Source organism: Scyliorhinus torazame, chromosome 21 (genome assembly GCF_047496885.1).
Source record: "Scyliorhinus torazame isolate Kashiwa2021f chromosome 21, sScyTor2.1, whole genome shotgun sequence".
Taxonomy (NCBI): domain Eukaryota; kingdom Metazoa; phylum Chordata; class Chondrichthyes; order Carcharhiniformes; family Scyliorhinidae; genus Scyliorhinus; species Scyliorhinus torazame.
This window is the reverse complement of record NC_092727.1, coordinates 119,662,755-119,682,965: the sequence shown is the minus strand read 5'-3', so window position 1 is coordinate 119,682,965 and position 20,211 is coordinate 119,662,755. Positions and strand designations below refer to the sequence as shown.

Genomic DNA, 20,211 nt, shown 5'->3' with positions numbered 1-20,211 from the left:
CAGTGCAGCACTCCCTCAGTGCAGCACTCCCTCAGTGCCACTCTCCCTCAGTGCAGCACTCCCTCAGTGCAGCACTCCCTCAGTGCCACTCTCCCTCAGTGCAGCGCTCCCTCAGTGCCGCGCTCCCTCAGTGCCGCGCTCCCTCAGTGCCCCGCTCCCTCAGTGTAGTGCTCCCTCAGTGCAGCGCTCCCTCAGTGCCACACTCCCTCAGTGCCGCGCTCCCTCAGTGTAGCGCTCCCTCAGTGCAACGCTCCCTCAGTGCCGCGCTCCCTCAGTGCCGCGCTCCCTCAGTGCCGCGCTCCCTCAGTGCCCCGCTCCCTCAGTGCCGCGCTCCCTCAGTGCAACGCTCCCTCAGTGCCGCGCTCCCTCAGTGCAACGCTCCCTCAGTGCAACGCTCCCTCAGTACAGCTCTAGAGGAGCATCAGTTTTCTGCTAAAGTAGGTCTTGAAATCTCCAACTTCTGATTCAGAGGCAAGTATGTTGCCTGCTGAGCCATCGCTAGGATACATTGTGGTGACATGCTGAGATGAATCAAATGCAAGTTGCTGAACCTAATCCCAACAATCTTGCAGTGTACAGCTTCAGTGTTATCAGGGATTGTTGCGCATGTAGAAAGCCACCGGAATCCTCGGGTATTGCTCTTGAAATACCTGGACAAATTCTGTGCTATTAGTCATGCCGGGGTCCATATCAGGAACCTTGTAGCCAATTGATGTGCAGACCTGCCTCCAGCGGAGGCTGTCTGCTATGTGTTGTAGTTCCAGGTTCTCAGCTATAAGCAGCTCGTGCACAAGCGTTGAGAAATCAGGGACCTGATTTTGGTTTGCTGGCTGCAGCGCTCCCCTGCTGTTTGAGGAAGGCTCATACCAGGTTTGTGAACAGACGGGCTGAGTGTTCTGCCTGTCTGAGTAAAGGGCAGCTGCTTTTAGCTCAGGCTGTCAGGGTCCACACCTCGCTGGTGCCAGGGCGTGGACAGAGGAAACGCCTTTTACAGCCAGATCGTCCATTCTGCTCAGCCAGCACCTCACCCAACCAGATCCCAATGCTTTCAATCCCCCTACCCATCCAGTGGATCATTCCAAACATTCATCATCCTTCAACACAGATTTCCTTTTGAAGTTTGGGACTAAATTAATTTTTCAGTGGTTCTAAGCAGCGTGTTTGCTCTGGGATTCTTGCAGCGCAAGTGACGGCAGCCACGGCTGAATGCCCTTCTTTTGTGCTGCAAACATCTTAAATTTATCCTCCCTTATCCTGCCCTGACCTCAAACTCTGAATTTGTTCCACTTAAGTTCTTGTGCTCCATCATTACCTCATCACCATCACCGCTTTCGGCGTAATATCGAAAATGCCATTGCTCGTGTCAGCGTTTCAATACAATGATTGCAAATCTGTTGAGTCTGAACCTATTTCCACACAAGCAAAATATGCAATAATATTTTGCAAAGGCACATATTGCTGTACTTCAGCAACTTGGCAGTTTGAGAAAATAAATGCCTTTGTACTTATTTATATCAAATAGGACCTGAATGCTAACGCCAGAAAGGACCTGCACCTCTATCCTAATCTGAAAGAAGCATTGACTAGGCTTCAGCGCATGGTGGAAACAGTGGAATACAGGTGAGGAGAGCCACTGAGTAAATACAAGCTGTATACAACATAGTGTAGGAGAGCCAGACGGTTGAGAAATTCAAAGCTATTGTTATGGGAGAGGTGTTTTCAGAACCCCAAAATGTATCATGGAGTTCACCCAACTCCCACCTTTAATGGATTGTTGCTTTTGAAGCACACGGCTTGTTCCCTAGGTGTAGTATTACAATTATGGACATGTGGTTTTTAAAACAAAACAATGTTTATTCCATGAACTCAAATTAACCTTTTAAATAAACACTGGATCTCTTAACACCTCTTACTTCAAAGATAACCCCGAAAATAATACAACACTACCCAATCCTGCAAACTGTTCTTTTAAACATCCAAAAGACTTCAACCCTTCAAAAATAGGAGCACAACAGGTTACATTCAATATATTTATAGTCTTTGGATTTGCAGAAATCACCAGACCAGCTCTTTTCCTTCCTGCAGCTCTCAGCAAAACACACAGACACTCCCAGCTGCTCTCTCAAACTGAAACTAAAAACTCAGAACTAACCTCAGAATGGCCGAACTGCGCTCAGCTCCACCCACTCTGACATCACTATTTTCTTAAAGGTACATTGCTTAAACATCCATTTCTTAAAGGTACTCTCACATGACACTATGCTGGATAGCGGGTAGAATTGAAATTAAGGTCAAGCGTGGACTCCAAACTAGATCCTTGGTGTATGGAAAATTGGCCAAACTCAGCCCCGGCTCTGTTACGGTGGGGGGACTGAAGACCATAGCACCTGTGGACTAAAGAGGGAAGGGGGTCTCCGGGGCAGTTAGTTGCTTAGTCATGCAAAGTTTGCAAGGTGAGGGTAAAATCTGACTTGGTTGCGATGGCCTCTCCAGCCAAACAGTCTGCAATGTTTCCCATCTGGGTTCATGCTGAAAGAGCTGATGAATTGTCAGATGCCATTTGTTGATACCAGCTTTTTAATTTCCAAATTTTGTTTTTAAACCAAATATGAATCCATAAACTGCCGGTGATGGGAGCCAAACCCCTGTCACCTCGACTGGACAACCACACCGCTACTCTACCCTTATCTGTGCACTTTTTAAATTTTTCTTTGCATGCCTTTCTATTAGTCGAAAAATGTTGGGAGCGCAAATCAGGAAGTGTTTATCCCTTGCCGTACAAATTTATACACGGCGAGGATTGCGAGGGAATCCCGCTTCCGGGCCACCATTTCCACAAAGCAGCTCGATCGTGAGGCCCCGCGGCTGGTCACTCCAGCATCGCAAAGCAGCCCCACCCCCGCCCACATTGCGAATCAGGTCTGGCCTTGCAGGCGGGAGAGCCTGGCCCTCAGGTGGACTCTGGGGGCAATTCCCTTAAGGGTTTACCCCAATGGCTCACCCTGAGATCCACCACGTCAGCTTCACGCTGCTGGTAAATACCAGTAGTGACCCCCGCCCACGTGATTCCCGGCCTAGAGCACTGGAGAATCACGAGGGCCCGGAGAATCTAGTGCCTGGCCCGCTAAGTGGAGGTCAATAGGCCATTAGGACCAAGTTGCGCTCTCACGCTGGCACATGGGTGTGAACCCCAATCCTACCGCCAGCGAGGGGCTGCAGCATCGCAAAGGGCGCCCATCCTGTTTTCACCCCCGGATGCCCAATTCCCCGGCGCATTGGGAACCCCCGCTACCAGCGGCGGAGAATCCAGGCCTGTGGTTGGAGGCTGAAACTTCCAACCAGGGTTACTATCCTCAGTGAAACATTCCCAGGAACTCCTGTCCTATTAGCCAAAAGTAAGACAACTGAACTATCCAAAGGGTAAACTATGCTCGCGCTGGAGCAAACATATTTATTGATATTCTTTTTTAGTTGGTTCGATTAGATGCACCACCATTGGAGATCAATACCCCGGCTTGTTTAAGTGATGTTTTATTACACATCTTAGAGTCATTGAAGTTTCTGACTCAGCCTGCAGAGCAAAAAAAACCCATCCCCTGATAGTGATGTTCATTAAAATGGTAAACTTGTTTACACCCTTGTAGTTGTCAACAACACCCTGTGTGTGTTCACCCTAATGGTTTTCTCTATCTGTACGATAATGCTGACTCACAGTGTGACACAGGCTCCAGTATTAACACCATTTATTTACCTCACACACAGGGCACCTGAGGAATGCAGCCACTTGAGAAAGAAACAGGTAAAGAAAAAACTCCCCTCACTTTTTATATTCCCGACATGCTTTTAAACGATAAAGAGTGAAACTAAAGAGTAGACTGGTTATAAAGGGGACTGAATGGGTCCAATGGGTTAACCCATGGGTTTTGTCTTGAAATTGAGTGAAGATTGATGGGTTAAAGACCACCTCTGCCCATGTGAATTAAATATCTGGGGCGAGATTCTCCGACCCCCCCCCCCCCCCGCCGGGTCGGAGAATCGCCGGGGGCTGGCGTGAATCCCGCCCCCGCCGGTTGCCGAATTCTCCGGCACCGGAGATTCGGCGGGGGCGGGAATCGCGTCGCGCCGGTTGGCGGGGCCCCCCCCCGCGCGATTCTCCGGGGTGGATTAAACCACCTACCTTACCGGCGGGACAAGGCGGCACGGGCGGGCTCCGGGGTCCAGGGGGGGGTGCGGGGCGATCTGGCCCCGGGGGGCGCCCCCACGGTGGCCTGGCCCGCGATCGGGGCCCACCGATCCGCGGGCGGGCCTGCGCCGTGGGGACACTCTTTTCCTTCCGCCTTCGCCATGGTCTCCACCATGGCGGAGGCGGGAAGAGACTCCCTCCACAGCGCATGCGCGGGGATGCCGTGAGCGGTCGCTAACGCTCCCGCGCATGCGCCGCCTGGCAATGTCATTTCCGCGCCAGCTGGCGGGGCACTTCCGCCAACTGGCGGGGCGGAAATCAGTCCGGCGCGGGCCTAGCTCCTCAAGGTTAGGGCTCGGCCCCCCAAGATGCGGAGGATTCTGCACCTTTGGGGCGGCGCGATGCCCGACTGATTTGCGCCGTTTTTGGCGCCGGTCGGTGGACATCGCGCCGATACCGGAGAATTTCGCCCCTGATGTCTGCGGCCAATTTCCAGTCTGTGAGGACAGCGCATAGACATCATTACAGTTCAGCTTTTCAAACCGAGCTATTGACCTCAAGGATATCCTGACGTCATTGCTGTCATCATAGAATTTACAGTGCAGAAGGAGACCATTCAACCCATCGAGTCTGCACTGGCCCTTGGAAAAAGCACCCTACCTAAGCCCACACATCCACCCTATCCCCACACCTCCACCCTATCCCCATAACGTGGGTGTGGTAAATTTGCCCATGCTTTCAGTGCATTCACAGATCACGACTATGGCACAAATTGGCACTGATCCTATTCAGAGAACACATTGAGGACTGCTAACCCGATTAGAGATTGAGATTGAATTACTGGGGAGTTGCTCCACTCTACATCTGTCCACAGCTCTACCTGAACAAAGGGTGACTAAAATGAAAGGTTCAAACTTCCCAGCACTGACACTATTTCCCCCCCCCCCGCCCGATTTCCCTCCCCCACTCCTTTTAGACCAATATGATACAGACTTAGTGAAGAAAAGATGAATTAAATCTGTGTTGTAGTAGAATGGAGACAGGTTTTCCAGATTGTCGGAACTTTCTGCTCAACATCGATGGCAGAACCGAACTCAATCATGAGGGCAGTGAGCAGAGAGTTAGAAGGAAAAGGCATAATAAATTAAATCAGCTTATTTTTAAAAAAAATTCCATTCAGTACCTCAACACTAATAAAAGTCCATAATTGGGAGAACAACATTTTACTACATATAGAATTTACATGGAATTTACAGTGCAGAAGGAGGCTATTCGGCTCATCGAGTCTGCACTTGCTCTTGGAAAGAGCGCCCTACCCAAGCCCACCTCCACCCAACCCCCATAACCCCACCTAACCTTTTTGGACACTTAAGAGGCAATTCAGCACGGCCAATCCACGTAACCGGCACGTCTTTGGACTGTGGGAGGAAACCGGAGCACCCGGAGGAAACCCACGCAGACACGGGGGAGAACGTGCAGACTCCGCACAGACAGTGACCCAAGCCGGGAATCAAACCTGGGACCCTGGAGCTGAGAAACAACAGTGCTAACTGTGGGGGAGTGGGGGGGGCCCCTCCGATCTGTCCTGGCTCACGATCGGGGCCCACCGATCGTCGGGCCGGCCTCTCTGGCTGGGCGCCTCCTATCCTCCGGGCCGGCCCCTGTAGTCCTGCGCCATGTTGCATCGGGGCCGGCGCATGGAAGGAAGCCACTGCGCATGTGCGGATCCCGCGGCGCCCAGTTCGCGCCGGGATCAGCCGCCGGAGCGGCGTGAACTGCTCCAGTGCCGTGCTGGCCCCCTGACGGCGTTTCCGACGGCGTCAACACTTAGCCTCAGGATCGCAGAGTCCCGCCTCTGGTCCCCCCCCCCCCCCCCCCCCATTGTCAAAAGCATTCCCCGTTGAATGCACTTCCTCACCGCTATGAATCCGGTTGGAGTGCAGCGTCGGCAGAACCGGAAAATCCCACCGGCATGAACGGGCGGAAGGTCTCGGCCTATGTCAATATTTAGGAATTGGTTAGAGAGGCGCCCGAAGGAATGAAGAACAAAGGCAGATGTTCACCTGGGACTAAAACAGCTGCCAGTGTGGGGGATAACTAGCAACACTATAACTGTTTGGGTTAAACAGTCTGTTTCCGTGTTGTGAAATCTGCGTAATTCTGTGGCAGCAGAAGAACCAAATTCACCCATTTATTGGGTCAAACAAACCGTCTCACACAGCTCACAAATCATGAAACTCACTATTCTAGCATGTTTCATGTCTTCAAAATGTCTGAAATGTCCTTCACAGACAATCAGATTTAGATTTGTAGTCACTATCATTTTGTAGACAAAAACGGCAGCCAATTTGTGCACAGCACGATTCCACTAAAAGGAATGACTCGTCAAGCTGCTTTGGTAGAGCTGGTTGAGGGATAGATGAAGGGGATTAGGCACAAGATTAAAAGTAACAGATTTAGAAGAGTGGGGAGAGGGAGAGATTTACTTTACACAGATGTGAGGCCGTGGAAGTTAACTCCAGGTTTCGTGGTTCAGTTTCTTCAAGGTTGGACTGAAATGGTGGTTGAAAGAAAAAGGGGCAAAGAAATATGGTACCAGGGCAGCATTACTAATCACATGGGGGGGGGGGGTCGGTTAGCTCAGGCGGCTGGACGGCTGGTTTGTGATGCGGAGCCACGCCACCAGCGCAGGTTCAATTCCCAGAACCGGCTGAGGTTATCCATCAAGCCTTCTCAACCCTGCCCCTCGCCTGAGGTGTGGTGACCCTCAGGTTAAACCACCACCACGTCAGCTCTCTCTGGCTCAAAAGGGGAAAGCAGCCTATGGTCATCTGGGACTGGGGTGACATTTCATTCACTTGCTCACATGATAGTTAATCACAGGCATGGACTGGTTGGGGTGAGCAGTTTATTAGCATGTGGTAACTTTGATTTACTCACATTCTCTAGCGCATCAGGAGAACTCCCCTTTCTTGTCCAGATAAAGCTATGGGGCGGGATTCTCCAATCCCGCAGCAGCGTGTCAACGCCGTCGCATTTTACGACGGCATGAACGGGCTGCTCCCACGACTAATTCTGGCCCCAGCAGGGGGCCAGCACGGCGCTGGAGCGGTTCGCGCCACTCCAGCTGGAAATCCCGGTGCGAACTACGCGCCGCGGGATCCGCGCATGCACAGTGTCCTCCTTCGGCCCCGACGCAACATGGCTCAGGACTACAGGGGCCGGTGCGTAGAAAAGGAGGCGCCCAGTTACAGAGGCCGGCCTGCCGATCGGCGGGCCCCGATCGCGGGCCAGGCCACATCGGAGGCCACCCCCCGGTGTCGGCCCCCCCCCCCCCCCAAAGGCCGCCACCCGACCTTTACACGCCGTGGTCCCGCCGGCCCAGAGCAGGTTAGAACGGCGCCGGCAGGACTCGGCTCTTTTCTTACAGCCGCTCGGCCCATCCGGGCCGGAGAATAGTCGGTCCGGCCACGTAGAGCGGCCCGCGACCGGCGCCGCGCCAACCACGCCGGCGCCAATGGCGCCGATTCTCCGCACTGTGGAGAATCGCATGCCGACGTCGGGGCGGCGTGGCCCGTTCGCCGGGATTCTCCAGCCCGGCCCAGGGCTGGAAGAATCCCACCCACGGGATTTTCGACCATCTGAAACATTTAATGTCATTTAATGCCCAACCGGAAAGGTGACAAGTCAATGTAGCGTTTCCCTTATTACTGCACTGAAGCCAAAAAGAAAATGCTGGAAAATCTCAGCAGGTCTGGCAGCATCTGTTGGGAGAGAAAAGAGCTAACGTTTCGAGTCCAGATGACTCTTTGTCTTCAGCTTTGACAAGGGATCATCTGCACTCGAAACATTAGCTCTTTTCTCTCCCTACAGATGCCGCCGGACCTGCTGAGATTTTCCAGCATTTTCTCTTTGGTTTCAGATTCCAGCATCCGCAGTAATTTGCTTTTATCCACTGCACTGAAGTGTTGTCCTCGGTGAAGCATTTACTGCACTTAAGCAGCACCTCTTAATGCCACAACCACGCCAATCTGCTCCAAGGAGGAGAGACATAAGGCCAGGAGTCAGAGAGACAGCTTAAACACGGTCACAGGGTGGGATTTGAGGAAGAAGGAAAAGAAATCGCAATTTGGCGGCGTTTAGATTGACCTTTCCTAACAGCGAGGTCTCAGCAACTGAAGGAGGAATCAACATTGGGTGGGGAAAGGACCAGAAAAAATACCTGCCTTAAGGTAAGCACAGTCCTAACTGGGCAACCCAGCCCTAAGGAACAGCATTACAGTTTGCTCTTTGTATGATAATGAGAACCAACCAGTGATACAAATTCATTAGGGAACAGTAGAGGAAGAAACTAGTGGAGCAAGCAGCCCTTCTTGTTGGAAGTAATGTTTCTGCAAGTAAGTTTAGGCTTTTACCGATAAATTGCTGAATAATATGTTCATCCCAATGGACAGAAATCCTGCTCCTTGATGTTTAGGAGACAGCAAATTGTTTACGCTCTAATTCTCTCTCTAACAGGTTAAACCTCTGTTCCGTCACTTTAGTCGTACCGATATCTGCCTGCAGCAGAGGGAACCGCTACGCGGCACAGATGAGAGTAAGTTGTAATCATTCCCCGTTGTTACTGTGCAAGGAGCTCTGGTGAGCTGAACCGGGCCAACTCAAATGAACCAAACCAGCCAGGTAAATGTTTCCGATCACAGTGAAGAAACCCTGTTTAAGAGGGCGTCCCCTCTCACTGAAACTCGGGCACATTCATCCTTGAACTGGTTCTCACTGAGCTGCGACTGAGCTGGACTGATTCACTTGTTGAGCAGGAATGTGAGAGCGGTTGTTGATGCTGGCCCTCTGGTGTGTGCAAGGTGATGAGTCAACATCAGAATGGGAACAAGCCCGACTTAGTGGCTTTCCAAACATATGATTCCATTCAGCTACAAGCAGCAAAGTGATGATGCATCTCTGGGTATGCAAAGATATTCCGAGCAACCAAGTTAATTCTGTGTTAATTGGGCATTTAATTGTACTCAGATGGTAGGGATTCATCCTTGCCCTTGTATGTAGGAGCAAATTGAAACTGATTGTTGGACTGGAGGTGCACAACATATAATGTGCGTCGCTGTAAATAAAAGCTTTCAAGTACCTAAAGATTGAACTCCAATTATACCCTTCACTGCCTGGCTATCTTGAGTTATAACAACCAAATGTAGCAATTAGCCAGGTGACTGAGTGAAATGTTAGCAGAATGTGATAACTATCTGAACTAGGACACATCCTAAAAACTGTCTGGGAATTCTAAAGAAGGTGCTGTTGTTACTGGTTCTGCGCGGACTAGATTTTATGTTTGATTTGATGCCTGCTTCTATTTGAATTACTTCCGACTCTGCTCTTCATTCCGTTCCTCCCTCTCCCACCAGTTTTCTGCCGCGTTTACTCGAGCGATCATTCCTACGTGACCATTAAAAGCAGACTGTCCGCGTCGGTGCAGGAGATTGTATTGTCTGTAGCTGAAAAGCTTCAGCACTCAGAAGAGGAGTCAAAGGAGCCAGTGGACAAGAACCTGCTGCTGGTTGCTATAAGATCATCAGGGGGTAAGAACTCATTATGCCTGAAACCTTTTCTCTTTGTCAAGCTGGTTTATGAATTGATATGTAATAAATATAAAAGATATACCAACAAGGAGCAGGATTGGGCCATTCAGCCCCTCGACCCCGCTCTGCCATTCAATAAGATCATGGCTGAACTGATAGAAACCCCAAATCTGCAGCCCGCCTACCGCCGATAACCTATCACCCCTGGGCTTACCCAGAATCTATCCATCTCTACCGTCAAAATTTTCAAAGACTCTGCATCCGCCACCTTTTCAGGAAGAGAGCTCCAAAGACTCACGAACCCCCGAGAGAAGGAATTTCACCTAATCTCCGCGGTGGCTCAGTGGTTAGCTCTGCTGCCTCACAGCTCCAGGGTCCCAGGTTCAATTCCCGCCTCGGGTGAGTGTCTGTGTGGAGTTTGCACTCTCTCCCCATGTCCGCGTGGGTTTCCTCCGGGTGCTCCGGTTTCCTCCCACAGTCCAAAGACGTGCAGGTTAGGTGGATTGGCCATGCTAAATTGCCCTTTAGCGTCCAAAAGATTAGGTGGTGTTACTGGGTTACGATAGGGTGGAGGCGTGGACTTAAGTAGGGTGCCCTTTCCAAGGGCCGGTGCAGACTCAATGGGCCGAATGGCCTCCTTCTGCACTGTAAATTCTATAATTGGCCGACCCCTTATTTTTAAACAGTGACTCCCCCAGCTCTAGGTTCTCCCACAAGAGGAAACATCCTCTCCACATCGACCATACCAAGACCCTTCGGGGTCTCAAATGTTTCTATCAAGTCGCCTCTTAGTCTTCCAAACTCCGGCGGATAGAAGCCTAGCCTGTCCAACTTTCCCTCATAAGACAACCCACCCATTCCAGGTATGAGTTTGGTAAACCTTCTCTGAACTGATTCCAATGCATTTGCGTCCTTCCTTAAATAAGGCTGATATTGGTGCTACTTTCTTCTTGCGCCTCTGTCTGTGATTGGTTGGATGCCAAGAGTCCTGACTTTCAGTGGTATTATCCCATACCATCCTTCTAATTCCTCTGGTGTCTGAACAATACTAAAGTGCCTTCTGCAAATCTATTATTAGGAAAGCAGTGTCAGTGAGTCAAACTGTCTCCCCACTCACCCGCCAGAGAACTCAGCTTGCACAAAACTCTTTGAAGTGTGAGATATTCTTGACTTTTAAAAAAATATTTTTTTATTAAAGTTTTGCAAAGTTTTTCATAATAAATAGTAATAATCCTAACACAGCAAAATAGAGTGAACATTAACATAGTGCAAAAAGAGGATATACAATAGCAATTGACTAGACGTGACCCCACAGTCTTCCCACACCCTCCCAACGGAGCACTCACCCCCACTCCCCTACGGGTCGCTGCTGCTGCTGACGTTTAATTTTCCCTGAGAAGCCATTGGACGGTATTATGCCCCCCGCTCAACAGCAGCAGCTCTGTACACTTGGCAAAATTATTTACACACATAAGTAGGCATCTGTTCGTGGTGTTGTCATCCCTTGCTTCTCCCAGACAGAGTTCGTTGCCGTTGTCGTCTCGTTCCGCTTCTGCGCACTTCCGCTTCTGCGGCCCTCCCGTCTTCCCCGTTTTCTCTTTTCCTGTGGACGTTAAGTTTGTTAACGTTTCCCTGCCTCCCCCTCCCCCTCCCTGGCTCTCCTCTATTGTTCCGTCTCTTCCCTCTACCCCCCCTCTCCCCGATCCTGCCCCCCCCCCACCCCTCCCGTGGCTCGCCTTTCCTTCCTCTTAGATTTAGCTGCCCCCCCCCCCTCTATATTCTTGACTTTTGAACTAACTAATACATGTGAGTCAGCTGTCAACATCAAGTCTAAGTACACTTAATGAGTAGTCTGTCTATAAGCCGAGGCTGGGAGTGCAGGACACCACAAGTTTAAAAGGAGTAGAAGAGAAAGGAAGGTTTGCATTTGAAATGAAAAATGAAATGAAAATCGCTTATTGTCACAAGTAGGCTTCAAATGAAGTTACTGTGAAAAGCCCCTAGTCGCCACATTCCGGCGCCTGTTCGGGATACGGGAATTGAACCGTGCTGCTGGCCTGCCTTGGTCTGCTTTCAAAGCCAGCGATTTAGCCCTGTGCTAAACCAGCCCCAGGTTCGTGAGTCTTGAGCACCTTTTATGGCTTCTGGGTGTGCCATAGCATATTCAGCCAAGGAAGTGTAATCATTGTTGTAACCAGCAAATAAATTTCACAGAGCAAGATCCTACAGTCAGTAGTGAAGTAATGACCAGATTGTGTTTTAGTGATCTTGATTGTAGGGAGGACACCAGGAAGAACAAGTTTGCTTTTCTTCAAATAGTAAGAAGTCTTAGAACACCAGGTTAAAGTCCAACAGGTTTGTTTAGGATCACTCGCTTTCGGAGCGTAGCGATGAAGGAGCTGCGCTCCGAAAGCTAGTGATTCCAAATAAACCTGTTGGACTTTAACCTTGTGTTGTAAGACTTCTTTATGCGTCCACCCCAGTCCAACGCCGGCATCTCCGCATCATTTCTTTGAATAGTGTCATTAGATCTTTTACAACTACCCGAGAGAGCAGATACGGCCTCAGTTTAACACTGCAACTGAAAGTCGGCACCTCCAGCAGTGCAGCACTCCCTCAGTACAGACACTGGAGCATCAGCCTATAGATCCTGTACGCAAGCCGACAGATTGGCCCTTGAGCCCACAGCTTTCTGACTCAGAGATGAGCGTGCAACCAACTAAACCAAAGCTAATACCTTACAGCCAGGTAAATTAGCAAGCAGTGACACCAAGCTTGGAATCAAATGACTGGAGGCTGGAGGAGTTGCAACATGTTGAGCCCCATACAGGAATGAATCTTGGTTTCAATGCAGGGAGGAGGAGCATGTTGACAGTGTGTTTGACACTTAGGAGGGAGCGAGAGAGCACTGAGTGGAGCAGTCAGAAAGTAAGGAAGCCACAAGAGGGTACTGTCACTGAGTTAAAATTACTTTAAACTCAGAGAACAAGCAGCTATACTTGAGTGGACATGCAGTAACCGGCTGAGATGCTGCATCCTTTTTGGTGGAATTCATAGTTTATCTAAAAGGGAGACTGGATTATGGGGAAGATGAAATGCCAATAACAATTGCCCAGCCGCTAATTTCAAATGTGTCTGTGCTCTCCCCTAAACTGAGGCCGTAATATTGAGCCGGGGCTGGTAAATGTCCCTCCACCTTCTTCAATAAAAACAGAAAGTTCTGGAAAAGCTCAACAGATCTGGCAGCATCTGTGGGGAGAGATCAAAATTAACGTTTCGAGTCCAGTATGATTCTTCACCATCTTCTTTTCTGCCTCAGTAACACTGAGCCTGTGCTTCCGATGTGACCCTCATACATTTTGCTTTTGTTCTTGCAGAGAAAACGATGTTCCGATTGGATGAGGATTCCGTGTTTACGACCTTGGGCGTTAACACTCATCTGTTCGCCTGCACAAAGGAATCCGTGGAGTCGCTGGTGAGACAGAAACTCCCCTTCATATTTCAAAAAAGTGCCATCTTGTGTTTTCAAATCTCTCCACGGTCTTGCACCTTCTCTCTCAGTAACCTTGTCAAGCCTGACAACCCTCTGAGATCTCTGTGCTACTCCACCTCTGGCCTCTTGCACATACCCAGTATTCATTGCTCTATCATCGATGGCCATTGCCCCCCATTGTCTACAACCCTAAGCTCCGGGATTCTCTCCCTAAAGCTCTCCACCCACCTCTTGTCCTTTAACGCACTCCATCAAACCCACGGTTTGAACCAAGCTTTTGACCATTTGCCCTAATATCATCCCACATGGCTTGGTGCCAAATGTTGTTTGATAATGCTCCTATGAAATGCTTTGGACCATTTTACAATGTTAAAGGTGGTATACAGATGCAAAGTTGTTGTTGGTGTTTGAGGAGAAGATACTTTGAGCCTTGGATTTGGGGGGTGCGGGGGCACTGTGCTAAGCAACCTCTTTTGTCCACAGAAATTGGAGCGTAAGGGACAGTTTAAAATTAATGTAAAAATAGGCAATGTTTTAATTGTTATTAACTTAATTACATTGGTAACAATAACTTACATTTATAGAGAACGCCTATGGTGTAATGAAATGCCACAAGTTGTTTCACAGGAATTGATGGCGCAATGGTATTGTCACTGGATTGACTAGTAATCCAGAGACCCGGGATAATCCTCCAGTGTCCCAGGCTTGAATCCCACCATGGAAGATGGTGGACTTTAAACCCAATAAAGCACCTGGAATTAAAAGTCTAATAATGATCATCATAAAGCACTGCTGCCTCACGGCGGCGAGGACCCAGGTTCGATCCTGGCCCTGGGTCACTACCCGTTTGGAGTTTGCACATTCTCTCCATGTCTACGTGGGTCTCACTCCCACAACCCAAAGATTTGTAGTGTAGGTGGATTGGCCACGCTAAATTGCCCGTTAATTGGAAACAAAGTGATCATCAGTCCACCCTCGATCGTCAGAAAAGTGACGGAAGGGGTCATCAACAGTGCCATCAAGCGGGACTTACTCAGCAATAACCTGCTCATGGACGCTTAGTTTGGGTTCCACCAGGTGCACTCAGTCCTGACCTCATTCCAGCCTTGTTTCAAACACAGACAAAAGAGCTGAATGCCAGAAGTGAGATAAGAGTGACTTGTCATGAAGGCAGCATTTGTCCGAATATGGCGTCAAGGGAAGGGTTTAAACTAAGTTGGCAGGTGGCTGGGATCTTGAGAGAAGGTTCAGCAAGGTTAGATGCACAGCCAAAATTAGAGGAGACAGCAAGTGAGTCAGGAAGGCATAGAATGTCTAGACCAGTGAAGTCATAAGGGAGTTAGGCAAGATTGGATGGTATTTATTTTCATGCAAAAAGTCTGACAAACAAGGCAGATGAATTGAGGGCACCAAATTAAAACATGAAGTTATGATGTCATTGCAGTCACTGAGACATGATTGAGAGAGGGGCTGGATTGACAGCTCAATATTCCAGGTTACAGGATCTTCAAATGAGATAGGGAAGGAGGTAAAAGAGGAGGGGGGGGGTGCAATTTTGATCAAGGAATCAGTTACAGCAATAAGGAGGGACGACACCTTAAAAACTCTTCAATTGAAGCCATGTGGGTAGAATTTAGAAACCAAAAACCAATCACATTTCTGGGAGTGTTCTATAGGCCCCCTATTAGTCTGAGAGAAATAGAAGAGCAGATATGTAGGCAAATTTCAGAGAGGTGCAAAAGTAATAGGGTAGTAATAGTGGGGGATTTCAACTCCCCAACATTAACTGGGGTAACCATAGTGTAAAGGGTTTAGAGGGAGCAGAATTCTTAAAATGCATCCAGGAGAACTTTTTAAACCAGTACGTAGCAGGTCCTACAAGAGAAGGGGTGGCCCTGAACTTAATTTTAGGTAACAAAGCTGGCAAGTGGTTGAAGTATCAGTGGGAGAGCCTTTTGCAACAGTGATTATAACTCCATTCGGTCCAAGATTGTTATGGAAAGGGACAAGGATGGGCCTGAGATCAAAGTTCTAAACTGGGAGAAGGCTGATTTCAATAAGATCAGAAATTATTTGGCCAGAGTCGACTGGAATATTTTGGTAAATCTGTCACAGAACAGTGGGACGCATTCAAGAAGGAAATAGGGAGAGTACAGGGCAAATATGTTCTAATCAAGAAAATGGCGAGACCCACAAATCCAGTGAACCCTGGACATCGAGGGATGTACAGCATTGGATAAGGAAAAAAAGAGAGGCTTATGGCAGATATCGTGGGATCAAAGCAGCAGAAGCCCTAGAGGCGTATAGAATGTGTAGGAGGAAACTTATAAAGGAGATTGATTAGGAGAGCAAAAATGGGACATAAAAGGATACTGGTAGGTAAAATAAAGGAAAATCTTAAGTTGTTTTACAAGCACATGAAGGGTGAAAGGATAACTAAGGAAAGAGTTGGGTCTATTATGGACCACAGTGATAATTTGTGTGTGGAGCCATAGGATTTAGGTCGAGTTCTAAATGAATACTTTGTGTCAGGGTTCACTCGTGAGAGGGACGGTGTGCATATAGAAATCAGGGCAAAGGACTGTGATAAAATTAAAGAGGATAACATACACTGCGTGGAGGTTCTGAGTGATCTGTCATGCTTAAAAGTAGACAAATCTCTGGGTTAGGGTGAAATGTATCCCTGACTGTTGAGTGAGGCAAGGGAGGAAATAGCAAGGGTGCTGACAATAATTTTCAATTCCTCTCTGGCCACAGGGCAGCACGGTAGCATTGTGGATAGCACAATTGCTTCACAGCTCCAGGGACCCAGGTTCGATTCCCGGCTTGGGTCACTGTCTGTGGGCCAAGTGCTGGCAAATGGAATTAGAATAATTAGGTGGCTGTTTATGACCAGTACAGACAGGATGGGCTGAAGGGCCATTTCTGTGCTATAGACCCCGATGACTCTATGACTTTAAGGAGCCCTAGCAAAACTGGAGTCAATGGGAATCAGGGGGGAAACTTTCTGCTGGTTGGATTCATAGCTGGCACAAAGGAAGATGGTTGTGGTGGTTGGAGGTCAATCTGCAGGAGTTCCCCAGGGTAGTGTCCCCGACCCAACAATCTTCAGCTGCTTCATCAATGACCTTCTTGTTGTGTTCTTTGTATTGTTCTTCAGGATGTTGAAAGTTGTAGTGTTGACAAAGAACAGCAAGCAGTGTTTAACAAACAAAGCTAATTTATTACACGACACTTAATTAGATTCGAACATTTGCTGAGGCATTAAGTAAGTAAAGAATACACTACACTTCTACAATACAAAACTATGCTATCAGCTAAACTATCTCGCATCTACGCCATCTGGTTTCCTTCCACTCTCCCTCACTCTCTCCTAACTCTCTCCCAGCAGTCAAGGAGACATGTGATATTTATATGGTTGCACCATCATGTGGCTAGAGTGGCAACATTACATTAACCCTTTATGTTCCTTACAATATCCACATATTGTGACACTTCTTTCCATCTTAAGGTCAGTAGTGGGGATGTTCAAGACCACTTCCGACTCCTCAGATACTGAAGCAGTTCATGTCCAAATGCAGCAAGACCCAGACAATATCCTAAGCTTGGGCTGACAAGTGGCAAAGACCATCTCCGACAAACCATCGCCCCTTGACATTCAATGGCATTACCATCGCTGGATCCCCCACTATGAACATCCTAGGGTTACCATTTACCAAAAACTGAACTGGACTAGCCATATAAATACTGTGGCTACCAAAGCAGATCAAAGGCTAGGAATCCTACAGCGAGTAACTCATCTCCTGACTTCCCAAAGCATGTCCCCCACCTACAAGACACAAGGCAGGAGTGTAATGGAATACTGTCCACTTGGCTGGATGAGTGCAGCTCCAACAACACTCAAGAAGCTCATCATCATGCAGGACAAAGCAACCTGCTTGATTGCTCCCCCTTCCACAAACATTCAATCCCCGGGACCACTAACGAACAATGCCAGATGCGTATCATCTGCAGGAACTCACCAAAGTTCCTTCGACAGGAGATTGCAAACCCACGACCTCTATCATCCAGAAAGGCAAGAGCAGCAGATACCTGGGAGCCCCACCACTTGGATGTTCCCCTCCAAGTCACTCACATGAGCGTTGAAGGAAGTCTCGCCCGTGAGAGCTGTCGACCAATCTGATTGGCCGACAGCTCTCCAACCCAGCCACGCACGGTGCTGCAGTGGCCAGAAGAGGTACTGCAGCACTCTGCCTGGAACCAAGGCTGGAGGGCAGCACAGTAGCATTGTGGATGGCACAATTGCTTCACAGCTCCAGGGTCCCAGGTTCGATTCCCGGCTTGGGTCACTGTCTGTGCGGAGTCTGCACATTCTCCCCGTGTGTGTGCGTGGGCTTCCTCCCGGGTGCTCCGGTTTCCTCCCACAGTCCAAAGATGTGCAGGTTAGATGGATTGGCCGTGATAAATTGCCCTTAGTGTCCAAAATTGCCCTTAGTGTTGGGTGGGGTTACGGGGTTATGGGGATAGGGTGGAAGTGTGGACCTTGGGTAGGGTGCACTATCCAAGAGCCGGTGCAGACTCAATGGGCCGAATGGCCTCCTTCTGCACTGTAAATTCTATGAAAATTCTATGATAAAAAGTCCTGCGGTCATTCTCAAGGTACGTTAAGGGACGGGAGGGTAGGGGATGCCTTGGGGAGCCAGGAGGGCGGGTGGTTGTGGGGGGTGTGGAGGTCCACGGTCTTGGAGGAGAGGACATCCCAAATTTGAAGGGGCCTTCAGTCTAAGGCACCCCCCACTCCCTTTCCCACTTTTTTATTTCTCTGTTTCCCGCTCTACTACATCCGCTCTCGCCAGCCTTAAAATTGAAGCTGGCGAGACAAGTTCCTGAAGGGGCCATTCAGTGATCACTTGGGGACCTCAATAAGGGGAAAGGACAGGTTTCCTGCCTGAGGCCCTGCTCGCCCAACGTGAAATTGCATCCGGGTCGGGGCGGGCGGGATCCCGGGGAGGGTGGGGGCGGAAATCACGTCCATGCAATTTTACACTCCCTCCCCGCCCCGCCTCAGCACCCGTCGTTGGGGGGGGAGGGTAAAACTGCACCCAGTGTAGGTCTGCAGGAGCAAGAGGGGATCGGGAGTTGCCGAGAGTAAAGGCACAGGCAGCAGCAGAGTTTTGGATGACCTCAGGTTTGCGGGGGGGAGAATGTGGGAGAGCAGCCAGGAGTCTGTTGGAATAGTCGAGTCTCGAGCTCATGAAAGCATGAATGATAAGGAACAAAGGACTGTACCAGTCTGTGCTAGCATACTCCAGGCAGCCTCAAACTGCACCAAACCTCACCAGTCTATACGAAACTGCCCTGCCTGAACTATATCTGTGCTAAATCACATTGCGGCATGGTTACCCAACACCAAGCAAGGTGACGGCGGTAGTTGTTAGAATGAGGAGCATTTCTGAAGTAATTCAATTCCGTGAAGAAGGATTAATTTAGCAGCAAAGGGTTGTCTTAGTCTTTCAATTTATTTTCATGTTTCGCTTCCTCATTGTTAACAATTTGTCCAAACAATTTGTTGACTTAAAGCAGAAACCTTTACACTCACGACTGATAGCTCTTTATTTGTGCTGAGATAGCTAATCTCAGCCTGAGCAAGGTTTCACGACCAACCCGTAACACCACGACTAGGACGGGGGAGGTGGGGGGACCCATCAAGGTTCCTCTGGAATACCCTGATCCTTTTGACCACATTATTTGTGGTATATAAATACAGTTAGTACTTCTGATTGTCATAGAGTTACTACAAGTGTCAGCTGTGATTCATTTGGGAGCATTAGAACAAAGAACAAAGAAAATTACAGCACAGGAGCAGGCCCTTCGGCCCTCCCAGCCTGCGCCGATCCAGATAAAGACCATAAAACATAGGAGTGGAAGTAAGGCCATTCGGCCCATCGAGTCCACTCCACCATTCAATCATGGCTGATTTCAACTCCATTAACCCGCTCTCTCTCCATAGCCCTTAATTTCTCGAGAAATCAAGAATTTATCGATTTCTGTCTTAAAGATACTCAACGTCCCGGCCTCCACCGCCCTCTGTGGCAATGAATTCCACAGACCCACCACTCTCTGGCTGAAGAAATTTCTCCTCATCTCTGTTCTAAAGTGACTCCCTTTTATTCTAAGGCTGTGCCCCTGGGTCCTAGTCTCCCCTGCTAATGGAAACAACTTCCCTACGTCCACCCTATCTAAGCCATTCATTATCTTGTAAGTTTCTATTAGATCTCCCCTCAACTTCCTAAACTCCAATGAATATAATCCCAGGATCCTCAGACGTTCATCGTATGTTAGGCCTACCATTCCTGGGATCATCCGTGTGAATCTCCGCTGGACCCACTCCAGTGCCAGTATGTCCTTCCTGAGGTGTGGGGCCCAAAATTGCGCACAGTATTCTAAATGGGGCCTAACTAATGCTTTCTAAAGCTTCAGAAGTACATCCCTGCTTTTATATCCCAAGCCTCTTGGGATAAATGACAACTTTATCTAAACCTGTCTTCTATTTTCCAAGGATCTACTTCCCTCTGTTCCCCGCCCGTTCATATATCTGTCTAGATGCATCTTAAATAATGCTATCGTGCCCGCCTCTACCACCTCCGCTGGCAAGGCGTTTCAGGCACCCACCACCCTCTGCGTAAAAAACTTTCCACGCACATCTCCCTTAAACTTTCCCCCTCTCACCTTGAAATCGTGACCCCTTGTAATTGACACCCCCACTCTTGGAAAAAGCTTGTTGCTATCCACCCTGTCCATACCTCTCATAATTTTGCAGACCTCAATCAGGTCCCCCCTCAACCTCTGTCTTTCCAACGAAAACAATCCTAATCTACTCAACCTTTCTTCATAGCTAGCACTCTCCATACCAGGCAACATCCTGGTGAACCTCCTCTGCACCCTCT

General features: G+C 49.0%; 1 protein-coding gene across 1 annotated transcript in view; it reads left to right on the top strand.

Moving 5' to 3' along the window:
• rapgefl1 (Rap guanine nucleotide exchange factor (GEF)-like 1) overlaps window positions 1-20,211 on the top strand; it is a 79,369-nt gene that overhangs the window by 35,887 nt on the left and 23,271 nt on the right. Inside the window, exons 5-9 of the mRNA XM_072487401.1 lie at window positions 1,523-1,620; window positions 3,763-3,799; window positions 8,702-8,780; window positions 9,598-9,771; window positions 13,149-13,246. Of these exons, the coding sequence (XP_072343502.1) occupies window positions 1,523-1,620; window positions 3,763-3,799; window positions 8,702-8,780; window positions 9,598-9,771; window positions 13,149-13,246 (486 nt within the window). The remainder of the gene's footprint in view (window positions 1-1,522; window positions 1,621-3,762; window positions 3,800-8,701; window positions 8,781-9,597; window positions 9,772-13,148; window positions 13,247-20,211) is intronic.